Source organism: Macaca nemestrina, chromosome X (genome assembly GCF_043159975.1).
Source record: "Macaca nemestrina isolate mMacNem1 chromosome X, mMacNem.hap1, whole genome shotgun sequence".
Taxonomy (NCBI): Eukaryota; Metazoa; Chordata; class Mammalia; order Primates; family Cercopithecidae; genus Macaca; species Macaca nemestrina.
In genome coordinates, this window is record NC_092145.1 from 463666 (window position 1) to 482629 (window position 18964).

Genomic DNA, 18964 nt, shown 5'->3' on the forward strand with positions numbered 1-18964 from the left:
ATTGTAATGGGGAACTACTTAAGAGATTCTAAGCTAAATTTCATTGGAAAGAGTATTTTGACTGATATATGGCGCTTAAATGGAGACAGGTGTTGGTTAGGTTTCAAATGCTATTAAGGTGGTAGTATTAGCTACTCTTGCCAGCTCACTAGAAGTGGAGGAGAGGATGAACAAAAGAGTTTCTGCTACAGATTATCTCAGAGGTCAGCAGACTTTTATCTGTAAAGGACCAGTGCTATGGACTGAATGTGTTTTCTACAAATTTATATGTTGAAGCCCTAACTCCCAATGTGATGGTACTTGAAGATGGAACCTTTGGGAGCTAATTAGGTTATTAGGGTGGAGTCCTCATGATGGAATTAGTGCCATTATAAGAGAGAGCACATTCTCTCTCTATCATTTGAGGATATAGCAACAAGGTAGCCATCTGCAAACCGAGAAGAGGGCCCTCACCAGGAACCAAATGGCCTGGAACCCTCATCTTAGACTTCCCAGCTTCCAGACAGTGAGAAATAAATATCTGTTGTTTAAGCTACCCAGTCTATTGTAATTTTGTTATAGCAGCCTGAACTGACTAACACAGCCAGATAGTAAATATTTTAGGCTTTTCTGGGGCCATGTACAATCTCTGTCCCATGGTTGTCTTAGTAGGCTCAGGCTGTTTTAATAAAATACCATAGCCTAGGTGGCTTAAACAACAGACATTTATTTCTCACAGTTCTGGAGGCTATGAAATCCAACATCAGGGCACCAGCATAGTCAAGTTCTGGTGAGGACTCTCTTCCTGGCTTGCAGATGGCTGCCTTCTGCCTTCTTGCTGTATCTTCACATGGTGGAGAGATAAAGGGCTCCATCTCATCCCTTGTTATAAGAGCACTAATACCATCATTAGGAATCTACCCTCATGGCCTAATTATCTCCTAAAGTCTCCATCTCCAGATACCATCACATTGGGGATTAGAACTTTAACATATGGACTTAGGGGAGACTCAATTCAGTCTATTACATTCCACCCCTAGATTCCCCAAATTCATATTCTTCTCACATAAAATATATACATTCCATCCCAACAACCCCAAGTCTTAACTCATTCCAGCATCCACTCTAAAGATGAAAATTCCAAAGTCTCAACTAAATCTCATCTAAATTAGATATGGGTGAGACTTGAGGTACAATTTATCCTGAGGCAAAATTTCTTCTCCTGTGAAACCAGATAAGTATGTGCTTCCAAAATAGGATGGTGGGACAGGCACAATAGAGACATTCCCATTCCAAACAGAGAGAAATAAGGCCGGGTGCCAGGTGGCTCATGCCTGTAATACCAGCACTTTGGAAGGCTGAGGCAGGCAGATCACTTGAGGTCAGGAGTTCAAGACCAGCCTGACCAACACAGCAAAACCTCGTTTCTACTAAAAATACAAAAATTAGCTGGGCGTGGTGGTGGGCACCTGTAGTCCTAGCTACCAGGGAGGTGGAGGCAGGAGAATCACTTGAACCCAGGAGGTGGAGGCTGCAGTAAGCTGAGATCATACCACTGCACTCTAGCCTAGGCGACAGAGTGAGACTCTGTCTCAAAAAAACAAACAACAAAAAAAAAAAACGGGCAGGGACAGGGGAGAAATGAGAAGGAAGGAAAAAGTGATGGGTCCCAGCTAAGCCCAAAATTTAGCAGCAGCCCTGCCCTTGAGACTCTTTGAGGTGACTATGCCTTTTGAAACTGAGGGAGAACTAGCCCTGCCCCTTGGGCCTGTGGTGGGAATGGTGCCCTGATGATCTCTAAATTGCCTTTAGCCTCACTCTTCCCTTTTCTTGAGGAATAAATAGCATATGCACAACTCTCTCAATTTTGTCCCATTTTCTCTGTTCTTTTTGGTCCCAGCTGGCAGTTTTTCTGCTGGTATAATCCCATCTCTGTTTATGGCTTCTGTTGAGATGGCTGAGTAGGACCATGGTTCATGCACACACTTATCTCCTTATCAAATGTGGATCAGCCGCACCCTTAGTATTCCCTTTCAAACATACTCTCTCATTCTTTGCAATATGGATAAACTGAGAGTTTTCTAAATCTCTTAAGTCCTGGTTCCTTTTTGTTTAACAGTTCCTTCTTCAATTCATTTATCTCTTCTCACATTTTACTATAAGCAGTCAGAAGGAACCAACTGCTCTCTCATCACTTTGCAGCTAAGTTTTTTGCCACTTTATAAAAAGTGTCACTTTTTTTTTTCCATTGTCCAGTAGCATGTTCCTCTTTTCCATCTGAGACCTCATCAGAATGGCCTTTACCATTCATATTTCTACCAGCATTCTGTTTACAATTATTTATATTCTCTAGGAACATGGAGGCTTTCTCTCCAGCTGTCCTCTTTTTTTTCTGACCTCTTACCAGAAATACCATTAGCAATCCCTTCACAGTAATCTAGGCTTTTTTCTAGCATGTACCTCAAAACTCTTACAGTGTCTCCCCCATTACTCATTTCCAAAGCTGCTTCCACAGTTTTAGGTATTTGTTAGAGCAGTACCCTACTTCTCAGTACCAATATCTCTATTAGTCAGGCCGGGCACGGTGGCTCAAGCCTGTAATCCCAGCACTTTGGGAGGCCGAGACGGGCGGATCACGAGGTCAGGAGATCGAGACCATCCTGGCTAACACAATGAAACCCCGTCTCCACTAAAAATACAAAAAAATTAGCCGGGCGAGGTGGCGGCGCCTGTGGTCCCAGCTACTCGGGAGGCTGAGGCAGGAGAATGGCGGGAACCCGGGAGGCGGAGCTTGCAGTGAGCCGAGATCGTGCCACTGCACTCCAGCCTGGGCGACAGAGTGAGACTCCGCCTCAAAAAAAAAAAAAAAAAAAATATATATATATATATATATATCTATATTAGTCAGTATTCTCCAGAGAAACAACATGGCACATGTATACAGATGTAACAAATCTGCACGTTGTGCACATGTACCCTAGAACTTAAAGTATAATAAAAACATTTTTAAAAAAAGAACCAGGAGAATCAATCTAAGTTCTAGTCGAAGTTCAAAGGCCTAAAATGGAAGGTTGATGATGTAAGTTTCAGTCCAAGTACAGGAAAAGACCAATATCCCAGCTCAAGCAGGCAGACAGAATTATCCCCGCATTGCAGAAGGCAATGTACTCTACTCAGTTTATTGATTTAAATGCTAATTTCTTCCAGAAACACTCTCACAGATACACCCAGAATTAATGTTTAGCCCCGTATCTGGGCACCCCATGGTACAGTCAAATTGACACGTAGAGTTAACCATTACAGTGATTTTCTTTGTTTTGTTTTTGTTTTATTACACTTTTAAAGTGTAAAATCCATTTTTTATCTTGCAAGCCAAACAAAATAGGTCACACACTATATTTGACCCATAAGCTATAGTTTGTTGAACTGTGCATCATCTCACTGCAATGACCAAACTGAATAAGGGTTAGTGGTACTCACTTTTGTCACTGTAAGGAAAGGGTTCTCAATGTTTTTAGGTTATAGACCCTATAGAATTCTACACACACACACACACACACACACACAAATTTTGCATATTATTCCACACACCCTAGGACAAGAACTCCAACTGTAGGGCACCACCAAATGAATAGCCCTATTTCAGAGTATCAGTTGTATCAGACAGTCTTTCAATTAAGTGCAGTAGCTATGGATTTTCAAGCATCCAGTTGGGGTATACCTTGAAAGCACTTGTATAAGGCATACCTGCCATCACAGACAAGTGTTGGCTTATAATGAGGAAATAATATAGGTACATGGAGGTGATGCCCCAATAGTCCATTCTGCTTCTCTCCTGTAAAGCTCAAGACTATTAGAAGGGAAAGACATTTTCTGCAGAAGATAAGTTGCCTTCTATCTGCATATTTGACTTAGGCAATAGGATTTTCTGTAATATTCTCAGAGGGTTTTTTTCTGTGTGTAGGTAACCCTTCTGTTTCTACACATATCTCATGATCTTTTCTTGTTGTTGAAAATCTGGAACATTTTAGATAACATTTTGTGGAAACTGAGTTCTGACGTCCCCAGAGTAATTGTTGCATATTTTTGTGTATTTGTTTGTATTTTGTGTATTTGTTTGTTTTGTGTATTTTTTTGTTGTCTGTGGTAATTCTGTGGAGTCTTTGTCCCCTGCAGTGTGTAGCCACTGATGTCTCTGCTCAGGTTTTATTTTTACTTCTTATTTTTATTTTTAACTGTGGTTTCCTAAGCATTGCACTGGGATCACCATAGCCCAGTGGCTCTCAATTGGGGTCTATTTTGCCCCCCAGGGGACCTTTGGCATTGTCTGGAGACATTTTTTGTTGTCACAACTGGAGAGGAAGATGCTGCTGACACCTGGTGACAAAAAGACTATCTGGCCCAGATGTCCATAGGCCTACTTGAAGCATCAGGTTGAGAATTCCTGATATAGTTTAGAGGCCAGCCAACTATTGATCAGAGGTTATGCTTAAAAAACTTAATCTAATAAGGCTTCCACCCTTTGCCAGAGGATCTGTGTGTTGTTTGAGGCATACACTCAAAGTTTGAGCTATTTACAAGTAATATGGTTTGGATGTTTGTCTCCTCCAAATCTCATGTTGAAATGTGATCTCCAGTGTTGGAAATGGGGCCTGATGGGAGTTATTTGGGTCATGAGGGCAAATCCCTCATGAATGGCTTGGTGCCTGCCCCTCAGTAATGAGTTCAGACAAGATCCAATTGTTTAAAAGAGCCTGGCACTTCTTCCCTCTCTCTCGCTCCCTCTCTCACTATGTGTCGTGCTAGCTCCCCTTCACCTTCTGCCATGATTATGAGCTTCCTGAGGCCCTCACCAGAAGCAGATGCCAGCACTATGCTTTCTGTACAGCCTGCAGAACCATGAGCCAAATAAACCTCTTTTCTTTACGAGTTACCTAGCCCCAGATACTTCTCTATAATGATGCAAACAGACTAACCCAAGAAGTTTGTCCTGGTTTTTACTTTCTGTCATTCTCATGTTTCCTACAAAAACCCTCATTTTCATCCAGAGACATGTAAATAACTAGGGCCATTTCCAGTCTCTCTTCAGTGTGCACACAGCAGTGCATGCATATGCAACCTTCCAAATACTAGGGATGTGTGGGAGCTTTTCAAGGCCCATTATAGCTTTCTCACTCCCTATATAGCCTGGTTAGATTTCTGGCTGTTCTTCGGGTCTGTTGTTTGCTCCAACCAGTATGGCTTCCGTAATTGTTTTTGATAACACCCAGGTGCATAGGGGTTTTATGAATGCTCTGCTCCAAATCACGTTAGTCATCTTTGACAGCAAAGCTGCCGGTTTTCTTGGTTTAGCCCACCTTCGTGGAACTACTGCTGATTGGAGCTAGGGGTGGAGGAATAGGAGTGGGAGCACCCCATGCTAAAATACACCACAGATTCCCACTATTTTTACCCAAGGTTCAGTAGTTTTTTGTAAATAAATACTTGCTTTTTAAAAGAAATTGCATTGTGTATGTTTAAAATACATGACATGATATTATGAGATACATATAGATAGTAAAATTGTTACTATAATGAAGCAATTAACATATCAATCATCTCACATAGTTACCCATTTTTTGTGGCAAGAACAGCTACAATTAACTCATTTAGAAAAAATCCAAAACACATTGCACTATTATAAACTATAGTCTTCATGTTGTTGTGTAACAGATATCTAGATCTGTTCATTCTACATATCTGCTACTTTGTGTCCTTAGCCATACATCTCCCATTTCCTCACCCATGCCCCTACCCTTGGCCCTGGTAACCACTGTTTTATTCTCTCTATATATTTAATTGACTTTTTTTTAAGATTCCAGATACAAATGAGATCATGCAAATTTTTTTTCTGTATCTGGTTTATTTCACTTAGCATAATGTCCTCCAGGTTCATCCATATTATGACAAATGGCAAGATCTCCTTTTTAAAAAGCTGAATAATATTCCATTGTCTATATATACCACAGTTTTTTTTACATTCATCCATCAACAGACATTTAGGTTGTTTCCATACCTTGGCTTTCATAAATAATGCTGCAATGAACATGGAAGTGCAGGTATCTTTATGAGGTAGTACTTTCATTTCCTTTGGGCATATACTCAGAAGGCAAAAGAATGAAATTGGACCTTTATCATCCTACACACAAATCAGCTCAAAATGGATAAAGACTTAAACAAGGATAAGACCTGAAACCATAAAACTCCTAGAAGAAAACATGTTGTAAAGCTCCTTGACATTGGCCTTAGCAATTATTTTTTTGGATCTCACACCAACTGCTTAGGCTACAGAAACCAAAATAAATAAATGAGACAGCATCAAACTAACCAGCTTATGCACAGCAAAGGAAAACAATCAACAAAATGAAAAGATATCCTGGGGATTAGGAAAAAATATTTGCAAACTGTATTTGTGATAAGGGATTAATATCCAAAAATTTATAAAGAATTCATACAACTCAATAGCAACAGAACACATAACCCAATTAAAAAATGGTCAATGAATCTGAATAGACATTTCCCCAAAGAAGACATACAAATGACCAACACCTATATGATAAGATGCTCAACATCACTAATTATAAGAGAAATACAAATCAAAACTACTCTGATATACCACCTGACACCCATTAGAATACCTATTGTCAAAAAGACAAGAGATAACAGGTGTTGGAAAGGGTGTGGAGAAAAAGGAACTTTTGTACACTGTTGGTGGGAATGTAGATTGGTATAGCAATTATAGGAAACAGTATTATTACTAAAGAAATTAAAAATAGAATAAATACTTCTCAATTTGCTGTATACCTTTGGACAATTTCCAGAGTCTTAAAATGGTTCTTTTTAAATTTTGGCCAGTTTTATCAATACTTTTGCGGGAGAGAATTTGCCAAGCTCCTCATTGTGTTTTTCTAAAAGAAGTCTCACCTCCAGACTCCCAAGGCTGTACTTTGAGACTTAGTGTACTAGGCTGTGGGGTTGCACGACTTGGGTTCATGTCCTAGCTCTACCACCTAATGATTATATTCTTACAAAGTTACTTAGCATCTCTGAGCTTTAATTAGTTGTCCTTAAAATGAGAATGATAATACCAATGAAAGTGAATGTGAGAGGTACAGGTATAGCAGTTTTTAAAAACTATTGCTTAATATCTTAAAATGTGGATAAACCACAGTTTATTCAGCGATTCTTCCACTTCCCCACTGATAGACATTTAGTCTTTTTTCTAATTATTTTTACTATTATAACCATCACTATTATGAATATCCTTATATGCTGCTCCACATGTGTGACACTTTCTATAAGATAAATACTGAGAGGTGAACTACTATTTGCCCAAAGGAAAATAAGTCATTATATCAAAAAGACACCTGTATGTGTATGTTCATCACAGCACAATTTACAATGGCAAAGATATGGAACCAACCTCAGTACCCATCAACCAATAAGTAGATAAAGAAAATGTATATATACACCTTGGAATACTACTCAGCCATAATAAAGAATGAAATAATGTATTTTGCAGCAACTTGGATGGAGCTTGAGACCATTATTCTAAGTGAAGTAACTCAGGAATAAAAAACCAAATACAGTATGTTCTTACTTATAAGTGGGAGCTAAGCTATGTTATGCAAAGGCATACAGAGTGGTATAATGGACATTGGAGACTCAGAAGGGGAGAGGGAAGGAGGGGGATAAGGAATAAAAAACTACATATCAGTTTCAGTGTACACTACTACTCAGGTGATGGGTGCACTGAAATCTCTGACTTCGCTAATATACAATTCATCCATGTAACCAAAAACCACTTGAGCCCCAGAAGCTATGAAATAAAAAAATATATATTAAAAGATAAAATAAATAAATAAAGTACAAGAGTAAAAAAGATAAATACTGAGAGGTGAATTTCTAGGTCAAATATGCACATTTTAAATTATTTTCATAGAAACTTGCTGATGCCATATAGTATAACTTTAACAATATTTACTCCTACTACCAATGTTTGCAAGTATGCATTTTTCCCCACATCCTTTAAAACACATTTTAATCAGCCTTTAAAATTTTTGTTGCTCTGATTGGTATAAAATGGTATCACATTTTGGTTTAAATACCCATTTCTTTGATTATTAACAAGGCTGGGGGCAGTTCATATGTATACCGGTCACTTCTGGTGACTTTCCTTAGTGATATCCTTTACCTATTTTTCTGTTGGGTTTTTATCTTTAATGATCTCAGAGGTTTATTCTATATGCTGGATATTAATCCTTTTATGTTACAAATATTTTTTCCTGTTACTTGTCTTTTAACTTTGCTTTTATATTGTTTGCAGAACAGAAGGGATTTATTTTAATATAGACAAATTTATCTCTATGCCTTTTGTGTCATATTAAAACAACCTTTCTTACCTCAAGGTTGTCAATATTTAATGTTTCACAGTTTTAATTTTTTGTACTTTAATCCATCAGAAATTTATTTTTTTGAATTATATGAAGACATAACTTATTTTTTCTTTTCTTTTGTAAATTGGGTCACACACTTTATTTACCTTTTCTAAATGAGTAACCTAATGTATAGAAAGTCTTTGTTTTTTTGTAATTTTTTAATTTTGCTATAACTTCAAATTAACAGAAGGTTAGTTGCTAAAATAGTACAAGGACCTCCTGTATTAGTCTGTTCTCACACTGCCATAAAGAACTCCCAGAGAATGGTTAATTTATGAAGAAAAGAAATTTAATTAACTCACAGTTCCATAGGCTGTACAGGAAGCATGGCTAGGAGGCCTCAGGAAACTTAAAATCTTGGTAGACGGTAAAGGGGAAGCAAGCATGGTGGAGCAGGGGAGAGAGACAGCAAAGGGGGAAGTGCTACACACTTTTAAACAACCAGATCTCATGAGAACTCACTATCATGAGAGCAGCAAGGAGGGAATTTGCCCCCATGATCCAATCACCTCCCACCAGGTCCCTCCCCCAACATTGGGGATTACAATTCAACATGAGATTTGGGTGAGGACAAAGAGACAAACCATATCATTCCACCATTTCACTCCTAGCCCCTCCCAAATCTTATGTCTTTTCACATTTCAAAACCAATCACACCTTCCAACAGTCTCCTAAAGTCTTAACTCACTCCAGCACTAACTCAGAAGTTCAAGTTCAAAGTCTCATCTGAGACAAGGCTAGTCTCTTCCACCTATGAGCTTGTAAAATCAAAAACAAGTTTGTTACTTCCAAGATACAATGGGGGTACAGGCATTGGGTAAATGCTCCCATTCCAAATGGGAGAAATTGGCCAAAGCCAAGGGGCTACAGGCCCCATGAAAGTTCAAAACCCAACAGGGCAGTCATTAAATCTTAAAGCTCCAAAATAATCTCCTTTGATACCATGTCTCACATCCAGGTCATGCTGATTCAAGGGGTGGGTTCCCATGGCCTTGGGCAGCTATGCCCCTCTGGCTTTGCAGGGTACAGCGTCTGGGAGTGCTTTCACAGGCTGGCATTGAGTGGCTGTGGCTTTTCCAGGTGCACAGTGCAAGTTATTGGTGGATCTACCATTCTGGGGTCTGGAGGACGGTGGCCCTCTTCTCATAGTTCCACTAGGCAGTGCCCTAGTGGGGACTCTGTGTGGGGCCTCCAACCCCACATTTCTCCTCCACACTGCCCTAGGAGAGGTTCTTCATGAGGGCTCTGCCCCTGCAGTAGACTTCTGCCTGGATATCCAGGCATTTCCATCCATCCTCTGAAATCTATGCAGAGGCTCCCAAGCCTCAACTCTTGTCTTCTGGGCACCCACAGGCCCAATAATACATGGAAGCCACCAAGGCTTGGGGCTTGCATCCTCTGAAGCAATGGCCCAAGCTGTTCCTTGGTCCCTTTTAGCCATGGCTAGAGCTGAAGCAGCTGAGACATAGAGCCAAGGGACATGGGGGCCATGTCCCAAGGCTACATAGAGCAATAGGGCCCTAGGCATGGCCCACAAAACTCTTTTTTCCCTCTTGGCCTCAGGGCCTGTAATGGGAGGGGCTGCTGCAAAGGTCTCTGACATGCCCTGGAGACATTTCCCCCCATTGTCTTGGATATTAACATTTGGCTTCTCTTTGCTTATGGAAATTTCTGCAGCCTTGAATTCCTTCCAGAAAATGGTTTGTTTCCCACCACATGGTTTCACTGCAAATTTTCCAACCTTTTATACTGTTTCCCTTTTAACTATAAGTTCCAATTTCAGACCATCTCTTTGCAAATGCATATGAGCGTACACTGTTAGAAGCAGCCAGGCCACATCTTGAACACTTTGCTGATTAGACATTTCTTCTGCCAGATACCCTAAATCATCTCTCTCAAGCTGAAAGTTCCACAAATTCCTAGAGCAGGGCCACAATGCTGCCAGTCTCTGATAAAGCATAGCGAGAGTGACCATTACTCCAGTTCCCAATAAGTTCCTCATCTCCATCTGAGACCACCTCAGTATGGACTTCACTGTTCACATCGCTATCAGCATTTTGGTCAAAACTATTCAAGAAGTCTCTAGGAAGTTCCTAACTTTCCCTCACCTTTCTGTCTTCTTCTGAGCCCTCCAAACTGTTCCAATCTCTGCCTGTTACCCAGTTCCAAAGTTGCTTCCACATTTTCATGTATCTTTATAGCAATGCCCCACTTCCCTGGCAACAATTTTCTGTGTTTGTTTGTTCTCACTTGGCTATAAAGAACTACCTGAAACTGGGTACTTTATGAAGAAAAGAGGTTCAATTGACTCACAGTTCTGCAGGCTGTACAGGAAGCATGGCTGGGAGGCCTCAGGAAACTTACAATCATGGTGGAAAGTGAGGGGAAGCAAGCACATCTTACCATGGCAAAGCAGGAGAAAGTGAAGGCGAAAGTGCCACACACTTTTAAACAACCAGATCTTGTGAGAGCTCAGTCACTTTCAGGAGAACAGCAAAGGGGAATTCACCCCCATGATCCGATCACCTCCCACTAGGTCCCTCCCCTAACATTGGGGATTATAATTCAACATAAGATTTGGGTGGGGACACAGAGCCAAACCATATCACCTCCTATATATCCTCTACACACCTATGCTTCCGTCTTTTGATACTTGAATGGTTTCATATTCTAAATTTAGTACTTATATATTTTGAGTTTATCTTGATGACCTTCTGACAACATGACATATAGACACAAATTTATCTTTTCCCAAGTTCTATCTAGTTGTCCCAACACCATTTATTTAAAAATTCATCTTTTCCTCAATGACTTTTGCTGTCACTTTATTACATATCAGATTTCCATATGCATTTGGGTATATTTCTGGGCTTTTTATACTCTTCCATCATTTTATCTATTTAAATACAACATTACACCATTTTAATTATAGAAGTTCTACAGTATATTTTAATATCTGGTAAGGGGCAAGTCCCTCCCCTCAACCCTTATTGCTCTTGCTTATTTCTTGGTAGAAGACTTTTAGAAGGAAGTTTTCTGGATGCTGATTTCTGATGAACATGATCTTTTCCCTAGAGCTGAAATATGCTAATACCGTGATGCGCTTTGATTATGTCTGGCTTCGAGACCACTGCCGCTCAGCATCGTGCTACAACTCTAAGACTCACCAGCGCAGCCTGGATACTGCCAGTGTGGATTTATGTATCAAGCCAAAGAACATTCGTCTGGACGAGACCACACTCTTCTTTACTTGTGAGTGGACAGGAGACTTGATCTTCTTTGGGGGTACTCTTCTGAAGGACAGTTATTTTGTGGAAAATGGTTTGTTCCTTTCAAAAATAGGTTAATAGTTATTTTTCTTTTTTTCTTGTTTTGGAAGGATTTTTTGAAACATTTTTCTCTTCATATAAAATTGTTACAATCCACAGCTAACATTATACTTAATGGTGAGACTGAATGCTTTCCCTCTAAGACAGGGAACATGGCAAGGATGCCCACTCTTACCACTATTGTTTAACATCCGCTCTCACCACTCTTATTTATCATAGTACTGAAAATTATATTACAGTAAGTCAAGAAAAATTAATAAAATTTGTACACAAAACTCTTTATTTGCAGATACATGATAGCCTAACATAGACTACCTCAAGTAATCTGTAATAAAACTATGAAAACTAATAAATAAGTTCAGTAAGGTCACAGGACACAAGATCAACACACAAAAATCAATCATATTTCTATATACTTAAACATGCAGAAACTGAAATGAAAAATGACCATTTCAGTAGCTTCAAATAAATTTAAATATTTAGGTATCATCTAACAAAATATGTATAGGATCTATATTATAAAAATTATTAAATGCTGATGAAAGAAATCAAAGAAGACATAAATACATGGAGAAGCAAATCATGTTCATGGATTGGAAGACTCAACATAATAATGATGTCAGTTTTCTCCAAATTGATGTATAGTTTTAATGTAATTCCTGTCAAAACATAAGCAAGATTTTTTAATAATTATAAACAAGCTTCCTCTAAAATTTAAATGGAAATATACAGGCCCTAGGAAAGCCAACACAATTTTTAAAATGAAGAATTAAGTGGGAAGAAATCACTTCCTGATGTTAAGACTGCAGTAATCAAGACAATGTGGTATTGGTGGAGGGACAGATACATAGATCAATGGAATAGAATAGAGAACCCAGAAATAGATCTACAGAAATATAGTCAACTTATCTTTGGCAAAAGTGCAAAAGCCATTCAATGGAGGAAGGATAGTCTTTTCAATAATTGGTGCCGGAGCAATTGGATGTCCATAATCAAAAAATAAAAGAACCTCAACCCAAGTCTCACACCTTATATAAAAACCAACTCATAGTAGATTGTGGACGTAAATGTAAAACATAAACCTATAAAACTTCAAGAAAAGAACATATGAGAACATCTTAAGGTCCTGACTTGCACTAGGACTAAACTCTTAAAACTCAGCATAGAAAACAAGCAATGCAATTTTAAAATGGATAAAAGATATGCTCAGACATTTTCCTGAATAGGATATACAGATGGCAAATAAACGTATGAAAAGATGTTCAACATTATTAGCTGTTAGAGAAATGAAAGTTAATATCACAATGAGATTGCACTACATACCTATCAGAATGACTAAATTAAAAAACAGCAACTACACCAAATACTAGAGAAGATGCAGAGAAATTCTATCACTCATACATTGCTTATAGGAATGTAAAATGGTACACTCTAGAAAACAGTTTGGTAATTTCTTACAAAAAAACCAGACGTGCAACCCAGAAATCACACTTCTGGGCATTTATCCCAAATAAATGAAAACTTATGTTCACATAAAACCCTGTACATTAATGTTCACATCAGCATTATTTGTAACAACCAAGAACTGGAAACTACCCAATGGTTGAATGGTTAAATAAACCATCCATATAATAAAATGCTACTTACAGCAATGAAAAGGAACGAACTAATGACACATAACTTGGAAGAACCTCAGTTAAATTATGCTGAAGTGAAAAAGCCAATCTGCATTATTTCATTTATGTAACAGTCATGAAATAACATAATTATAGAGAACAGATTATTGGTTGCCAGAAGTTAGAGATGCAGGGGTAGGAGGTGGCAGATGTAGCTATAAAAGGGTAACACGAAGGAGTCATGGTTGAGTATCTTGATTGTGGTAGTGGTTACACAAAGTTACACATGTAATTACACTGCAAAGAGCTATGCACACAAATGAACATATGTTTAACTGGTTAAATCTGAATAAGCCCAATGGATTGTACCAATACCACTTTCTTGGTTTGGGTATTGTAGTGTGGCTGTATAACATGTTAACATCAAGGAAGTCTTGGGGAAGAGCTCATGGGACTTTCCTACACATTTCTTTTCAACATCCTATGAATCTATTATCTCCAAATAAAAAAGTTAAAAGAAAAAGCATTGGAGGAAAAACATGCTTACAATGCATGCATTGACTACTAATTTATGTACGATAGAAAAAAATGCCATAGAAAGGTTTATTTAAAAACAGGCAAAATATTAGCAAAATGTATGCCAAAGACTAAAAATCCTTAATATGTAAGGTGCTATTGCTAAATTGTAAGAAAAGTACAAGTATTCCAATAGAAAAATGTGAGAAAGGACTGAACGGACAAATCATTAAAGCAGGAGTCAGCAAACATTTTCTGTAAAGAGCCAGATGGTAAATATTTTTAAACTTTGTGGGCTATGTGAGTGAATGGAGCTATAAACAATATGTAACAAAATGGACAGATGTGTTCTGAAACAGGCATTACAAAACCAAGCACCAGATTTGACTCATAAACCATAGTTTGGTAGCCCCTGCATTAAAGAAACATAGATGTCTAACAAATATAAAAAGTATTCTTATTAGCCTTATTAGTAAGCAAATAAGTTAAAATTATTACAAGATAGCAGTTCTACTTTAGTTACCCAATTAGAAAAAAATATATTTTAAGTATAAGAATACTCCATTTTGATGGACACAATATGTGCTGTTGGAGGGAATGAAGGTAAGTAGACTTGCTAGAAAGTAATTTGATTATGTGTATCAGAACTCTTAAAAGTTTATATCTTTGAAATTTCTAAATACAAAGATACAAACTTTGAATAAATGTAATACACGTTCTATTTCTAAATTATTAGAAATATGGTTAAAGATGATCACTAATAAATAATAGGAAAATTTTAAAAATAAATGTACATACGCAGAAGAATAGATTGGTTAGGTAAATCTTGGTAGTGTACATTTTGTAAGCTTTAAAAATTAATTTTAATGAAGGTTGAATTTTTAAAATGATAAAATTTAATTTTAAAAATTGTTAAAATGTTAAGCGACAATGGCAGAGTCCCAAATTTTATATATATGTAAATTACATAAACTATATTTATATATATATAAATTACATAAAATAGGAGAATATATAGAAAAACTGGAAGGAATGATGCCAGGATGTCAATCATAGTTTCATCTAGGTGATAGAATGATAAACATGGTGACTTTTAATTTCCTCATACTTTTTTATGCTTTCCAAATTATCCAAAGTGTGATACTTTTTTTTATCAAGCGGAGGGAGGAAAAGAGAGAGAGAAGTAAAAAGGAGAGACAAGTTGTCAACATAGCCTTTCACTCCTTCTGCTGCTTCCTTTGCTTATCCTGAAGATTTTCTAAAGCATTTTGGGGTTGGTTTTCAACTTTTTTGGGGTGGTGGGTGCACAGCAGGTGAAGCCACTTACAAAGTCATTTTACTGTATTGTGTTGATGTCATATAATTAGACAGCAATGTCCTATATCATGTAGAAGAGGAAGGCAGTATTGAACTTCTAGCAGCAAGAAGTTGAGGTTCTAGTACCACCTATAGTACTTAGTTGTGTGATCCTGAGTGAGTCACTGACTTTTTCTCCATCTTTAAAATAAAGATTAGCCCCTTCTACCTCAAACATTCTCAGTTCCTATATAGATGGAAGACAGGGATTGGGGCAAGGGGAGAGAGTGCCAAGTAGATTTGTAAAAGCCTACTTGGATTATCATTCTTTGATGACTTGATGAATTTTCCAGAAGGTCTTTTACTATGTAACTATAATTCTGTAAATTTATTTAGCCTCTGGGAAGATTTATTTGTTCATTCATTTATTCATGCATACCACTCAAACCACACATATTTCTGTCTCAGAAACATTCTAGGCACTCATTTTAATTTGGTTTCATAAACAATATAGTACTGGATAACTGATTGCTAAGAAAAAGATTCTTAACTAGTTGTAACCAATTATAATTTGTAACCAATTACAAATATTGACATTATTTGTAATTATTATTTCAGTGCCTTTTATTTTTCCCCTTAAAAGGGCCAGATGGTCATGTGACTAAATATGATTTGAATTGGCTGGTGAAAAACAGCTATGAAGGGCAGAAACAAAAAGTCATCCAGCCTAGAATACTATGGAATGCTGAAATCTACCAGCAAGCCCAAGTTCCATCTGTAGATTGCCAGAGCTTCTTAGAAACCAACGAGGGACTGAAGAAGTTTCTGCAAAACTTTCTGCTCTATGGAATTGCATTTGTAGAAAATGTCCCTCCCACTCAAGAGCACACAGAGAAGTTGGCAGAAAGGATCAGCTTAATCAGGTAATTCATTTCTTTCCAAAAATCCACAGTACTATAATTAATTTCCAGAGCATGAGGACCAATAAATAAATATAACAGGTATGGTCACCCTTGTTTTCAATCCAGAATATTTTGTAGCATGAATAAGGGGACTCCCACTTGCAGTGCTTTATTTGAAGTCTGGATTTCTAATCTCTAAATACACTTACATGTAAAATATAATGATGACTACAGAGTCGTTGGTAATATGTTTCTAATCCAGTGATCCCAAGTGACAGGTATTATTGTACACTGGAAAAAAACACTGACTGTAAGGAGAACTGGATAGTAGTCTGAGTTCTACCATCAAGTAGTTGTGTGACCATAGGCATATCCATTACACACACACACACTCGACCCCCGCTGTCCTCTATTTTTCCCATCTGTTCAATTTGACCTTCTGGGATTCCTATGGCTTGATTCAGAGACTGACTGTTAATAACACTGCCTTAGAAGGCTATATAGCATTCAGCCAGCACATTCCCATGCATTATTAGTAATCCTGATCAGTGTGTTTTGTCCCCGTTTTGCTGATGAGGCACTGACACTCAAATATACCAAGTGTCTTGCCCAGGAGCACTCTACTAGTAAACAATAGAACTTGAATTCAAATAGCCCAGGTTTCCTAATCTTAAATACATTGTTCTTTTCATTACCATTCCACACTTCTGGGTGGTATATAGATTAATCTTCTATAGTATTAAGTGTGATGTCAACCTACTTTATTATAATTGGTACTTTCCTTTTACTTAATAAGATCCAGATATAGCTCATTTTGTAGTAGATAGTATGCTGGGTCTTCTGCCCTATGCTGGTAGAGCATAATTAACAGCATCTGTGAGCCCTCAGTTTGAATCACAGTTTGAGAATTTTCAAGTGAAAGAAACTGTGCTGGTAAGCAATAAATTGAGAGAGCTTTAGGGATGATAGTTCAAAAGGAAGAGCATTTCCTATTTGAATTTCAAGGGTTCAGAAAATAAGATGAACTTTGAAAGCTAAAGAATTAAAGTGACCTTTAGTCAGATTTGAGCCCACCAGGAAAATAATTACAAAATCAAAATATATGATGTATACTTCAAGGAGAGGCACAACAACAATGGTACAGCAAGTCTCACCAAATACTTGCTAACAGAAACTATCCTGTTCTCTTTTCCTTATTCCTCCATGTCCAAAAGATGAGTGAGGATCTACATTAATCACTTCTGTGTCTTATAAAGAATATGAGAACTCTTCAGTCATCCTTGCAAATTGGATTATACCAAATACTAGGAAATGACCACCATTATTGAAAAAATGGTACTAATGAAAGACAACAGCTATAAAAATAGTAAATAAAGTTAAAAAAATCACTTCTAGAAGCAGCTACATCATCTTTTTCTGTGAAAGAATGGTGAGCATAGAAAAGAACCTTGAATTCATGAAGGCTATGAAAACTGGGCACATAATCAGAGTGAGATAATTCTCTAAGCTTTCATAATACAATATGATACTTCCACAGTTTTCTCCCCAATTTTCTAGAATGTTAATAAATGACAGAATTGTCAAGACTAGCGTGTTCAACTGTTTCACCTTATGAAACAGTTGAATTTCACCTTATGGATGAAATTCTGGAACCAAAAAAATCTATTGTTATTTGTGAGTAACTAAAGAAGGTATTGGAAAGAGTTTTGAAAGACAAGAATGAACATTTCAAATAGCTAACAGGTCTTTCTTTATTTCATCTAACAGAGAAACCATTTATGGGAGGATGTGGTATTTCACTTCAGACTTCTCCAGAGGTGACACTGCATACACCAAGCTAGCTCTGGATCGGCACACTGACACTACCTATTTTCAAGAGCCCTGTGGGTAGGTGGATTCGATTTTTACAGTGTAAGGTCTTTATATGTGATAGTCTTGAGTGGTTTCTTAATTATTTTCCATTCTATTTGAACCAAGATCGTATCTGCTGCTGGGGATTTGTATGACTTTCTTTCTCTTCCCCTAGAAACATGATCATTTTGAAATACCTTAACTCAGATTTTAGATTCTGTATTAGGCCATTCTTGCATTGCTATAAATAAATACCTGAGACTGGGTAATTTATTAAAAAAAGGGATTTAATTGTCTCATGGTTCTGCAAGCTATACAGAAAGCATAACAGCATCTGCTTCTGGGGAGGCCTCAGGGAACTTCCAATCATGGTGGAAGGTGAGTGGGGAGCAAACAGTTCACATGGCAAAAACAGGAGCAAGTGAGAGAGAGTCATGGAGGAGGTGCCACACACTTTTAAACAGCCAGCTGTCACAGGAACTCACTCACTATCTGAAGACAGCATCAAGCCATGAGGGATCCACCTCTATGACCCAAACACTTCCCACCAGGCCTTACTTCCAGCATTGGAGATTACAATTCAACATGAGATTTTGGTGGGGATAAATATTCAAACTATATCAGACTCCTAGGAATAAAATATTTTTAAGTGATGGAAAATTCATCTTACTATATAAATGGAGTCCTAATTTTGTTAATTATTAAAATGTAATTTTACATTTTTCAAAGTAATTATAAATTATCCCCCAAAAAAGTATTGCCTAACCATTAGTTTTGAAATTTGTACAGATTTCTTGCATTTAGTTATTAACATATTGGAAAAGTGTCGTCATGCAAACACAGCTGCTTTGAGTATGGCATTAAGAAGAATTTGAATCTGATTTACAAGAAGTTGGAGAGGAGGAATGATGGAAGAATAACTTTTTCACATGGAATAAGATGCTTTTGAGCCAAAGATGATACATACTATACTCAATTTTCCTACCATTTGCTCCTCA

The 18964-nt window shown here is 37.6% G+C and overlaps 1 protein-coding gene across 5 annotated transcripts in view; it reads left to right on the plus strand.

Moving 5' to 3' along the window:
* LOC105467979 (trimethyllysine hydroxylase, epsilon) overlaps positions 1-18964 on the plus strand; it is a 104481-nt gene that overhangs the window by 68031 nt on the left and 17486 nt on the right. For all 5 annotated transcript variants that reach the window (XR_011618301.1, XM_011717826.3, XM_011717830.3 and 2 more), the window contains 3 exons: positions 11532-11708; positions 15857-16136; positions 17883-18002. Coding sequence is in view for 4 of the 5 variants with exons in the window: in XM_011717826.3 (XP_011716128.1) it covers positions 11532-11708; positions 15857-16136; positions 17883-18002 (577 nt within the window). In the remaining variant the exon portion in view is untranslated. The remainder of the gene's footprint in view (positions 1-11531; positions 11709-15856; positions 16137-17882; positions 18003-18964) is intronic.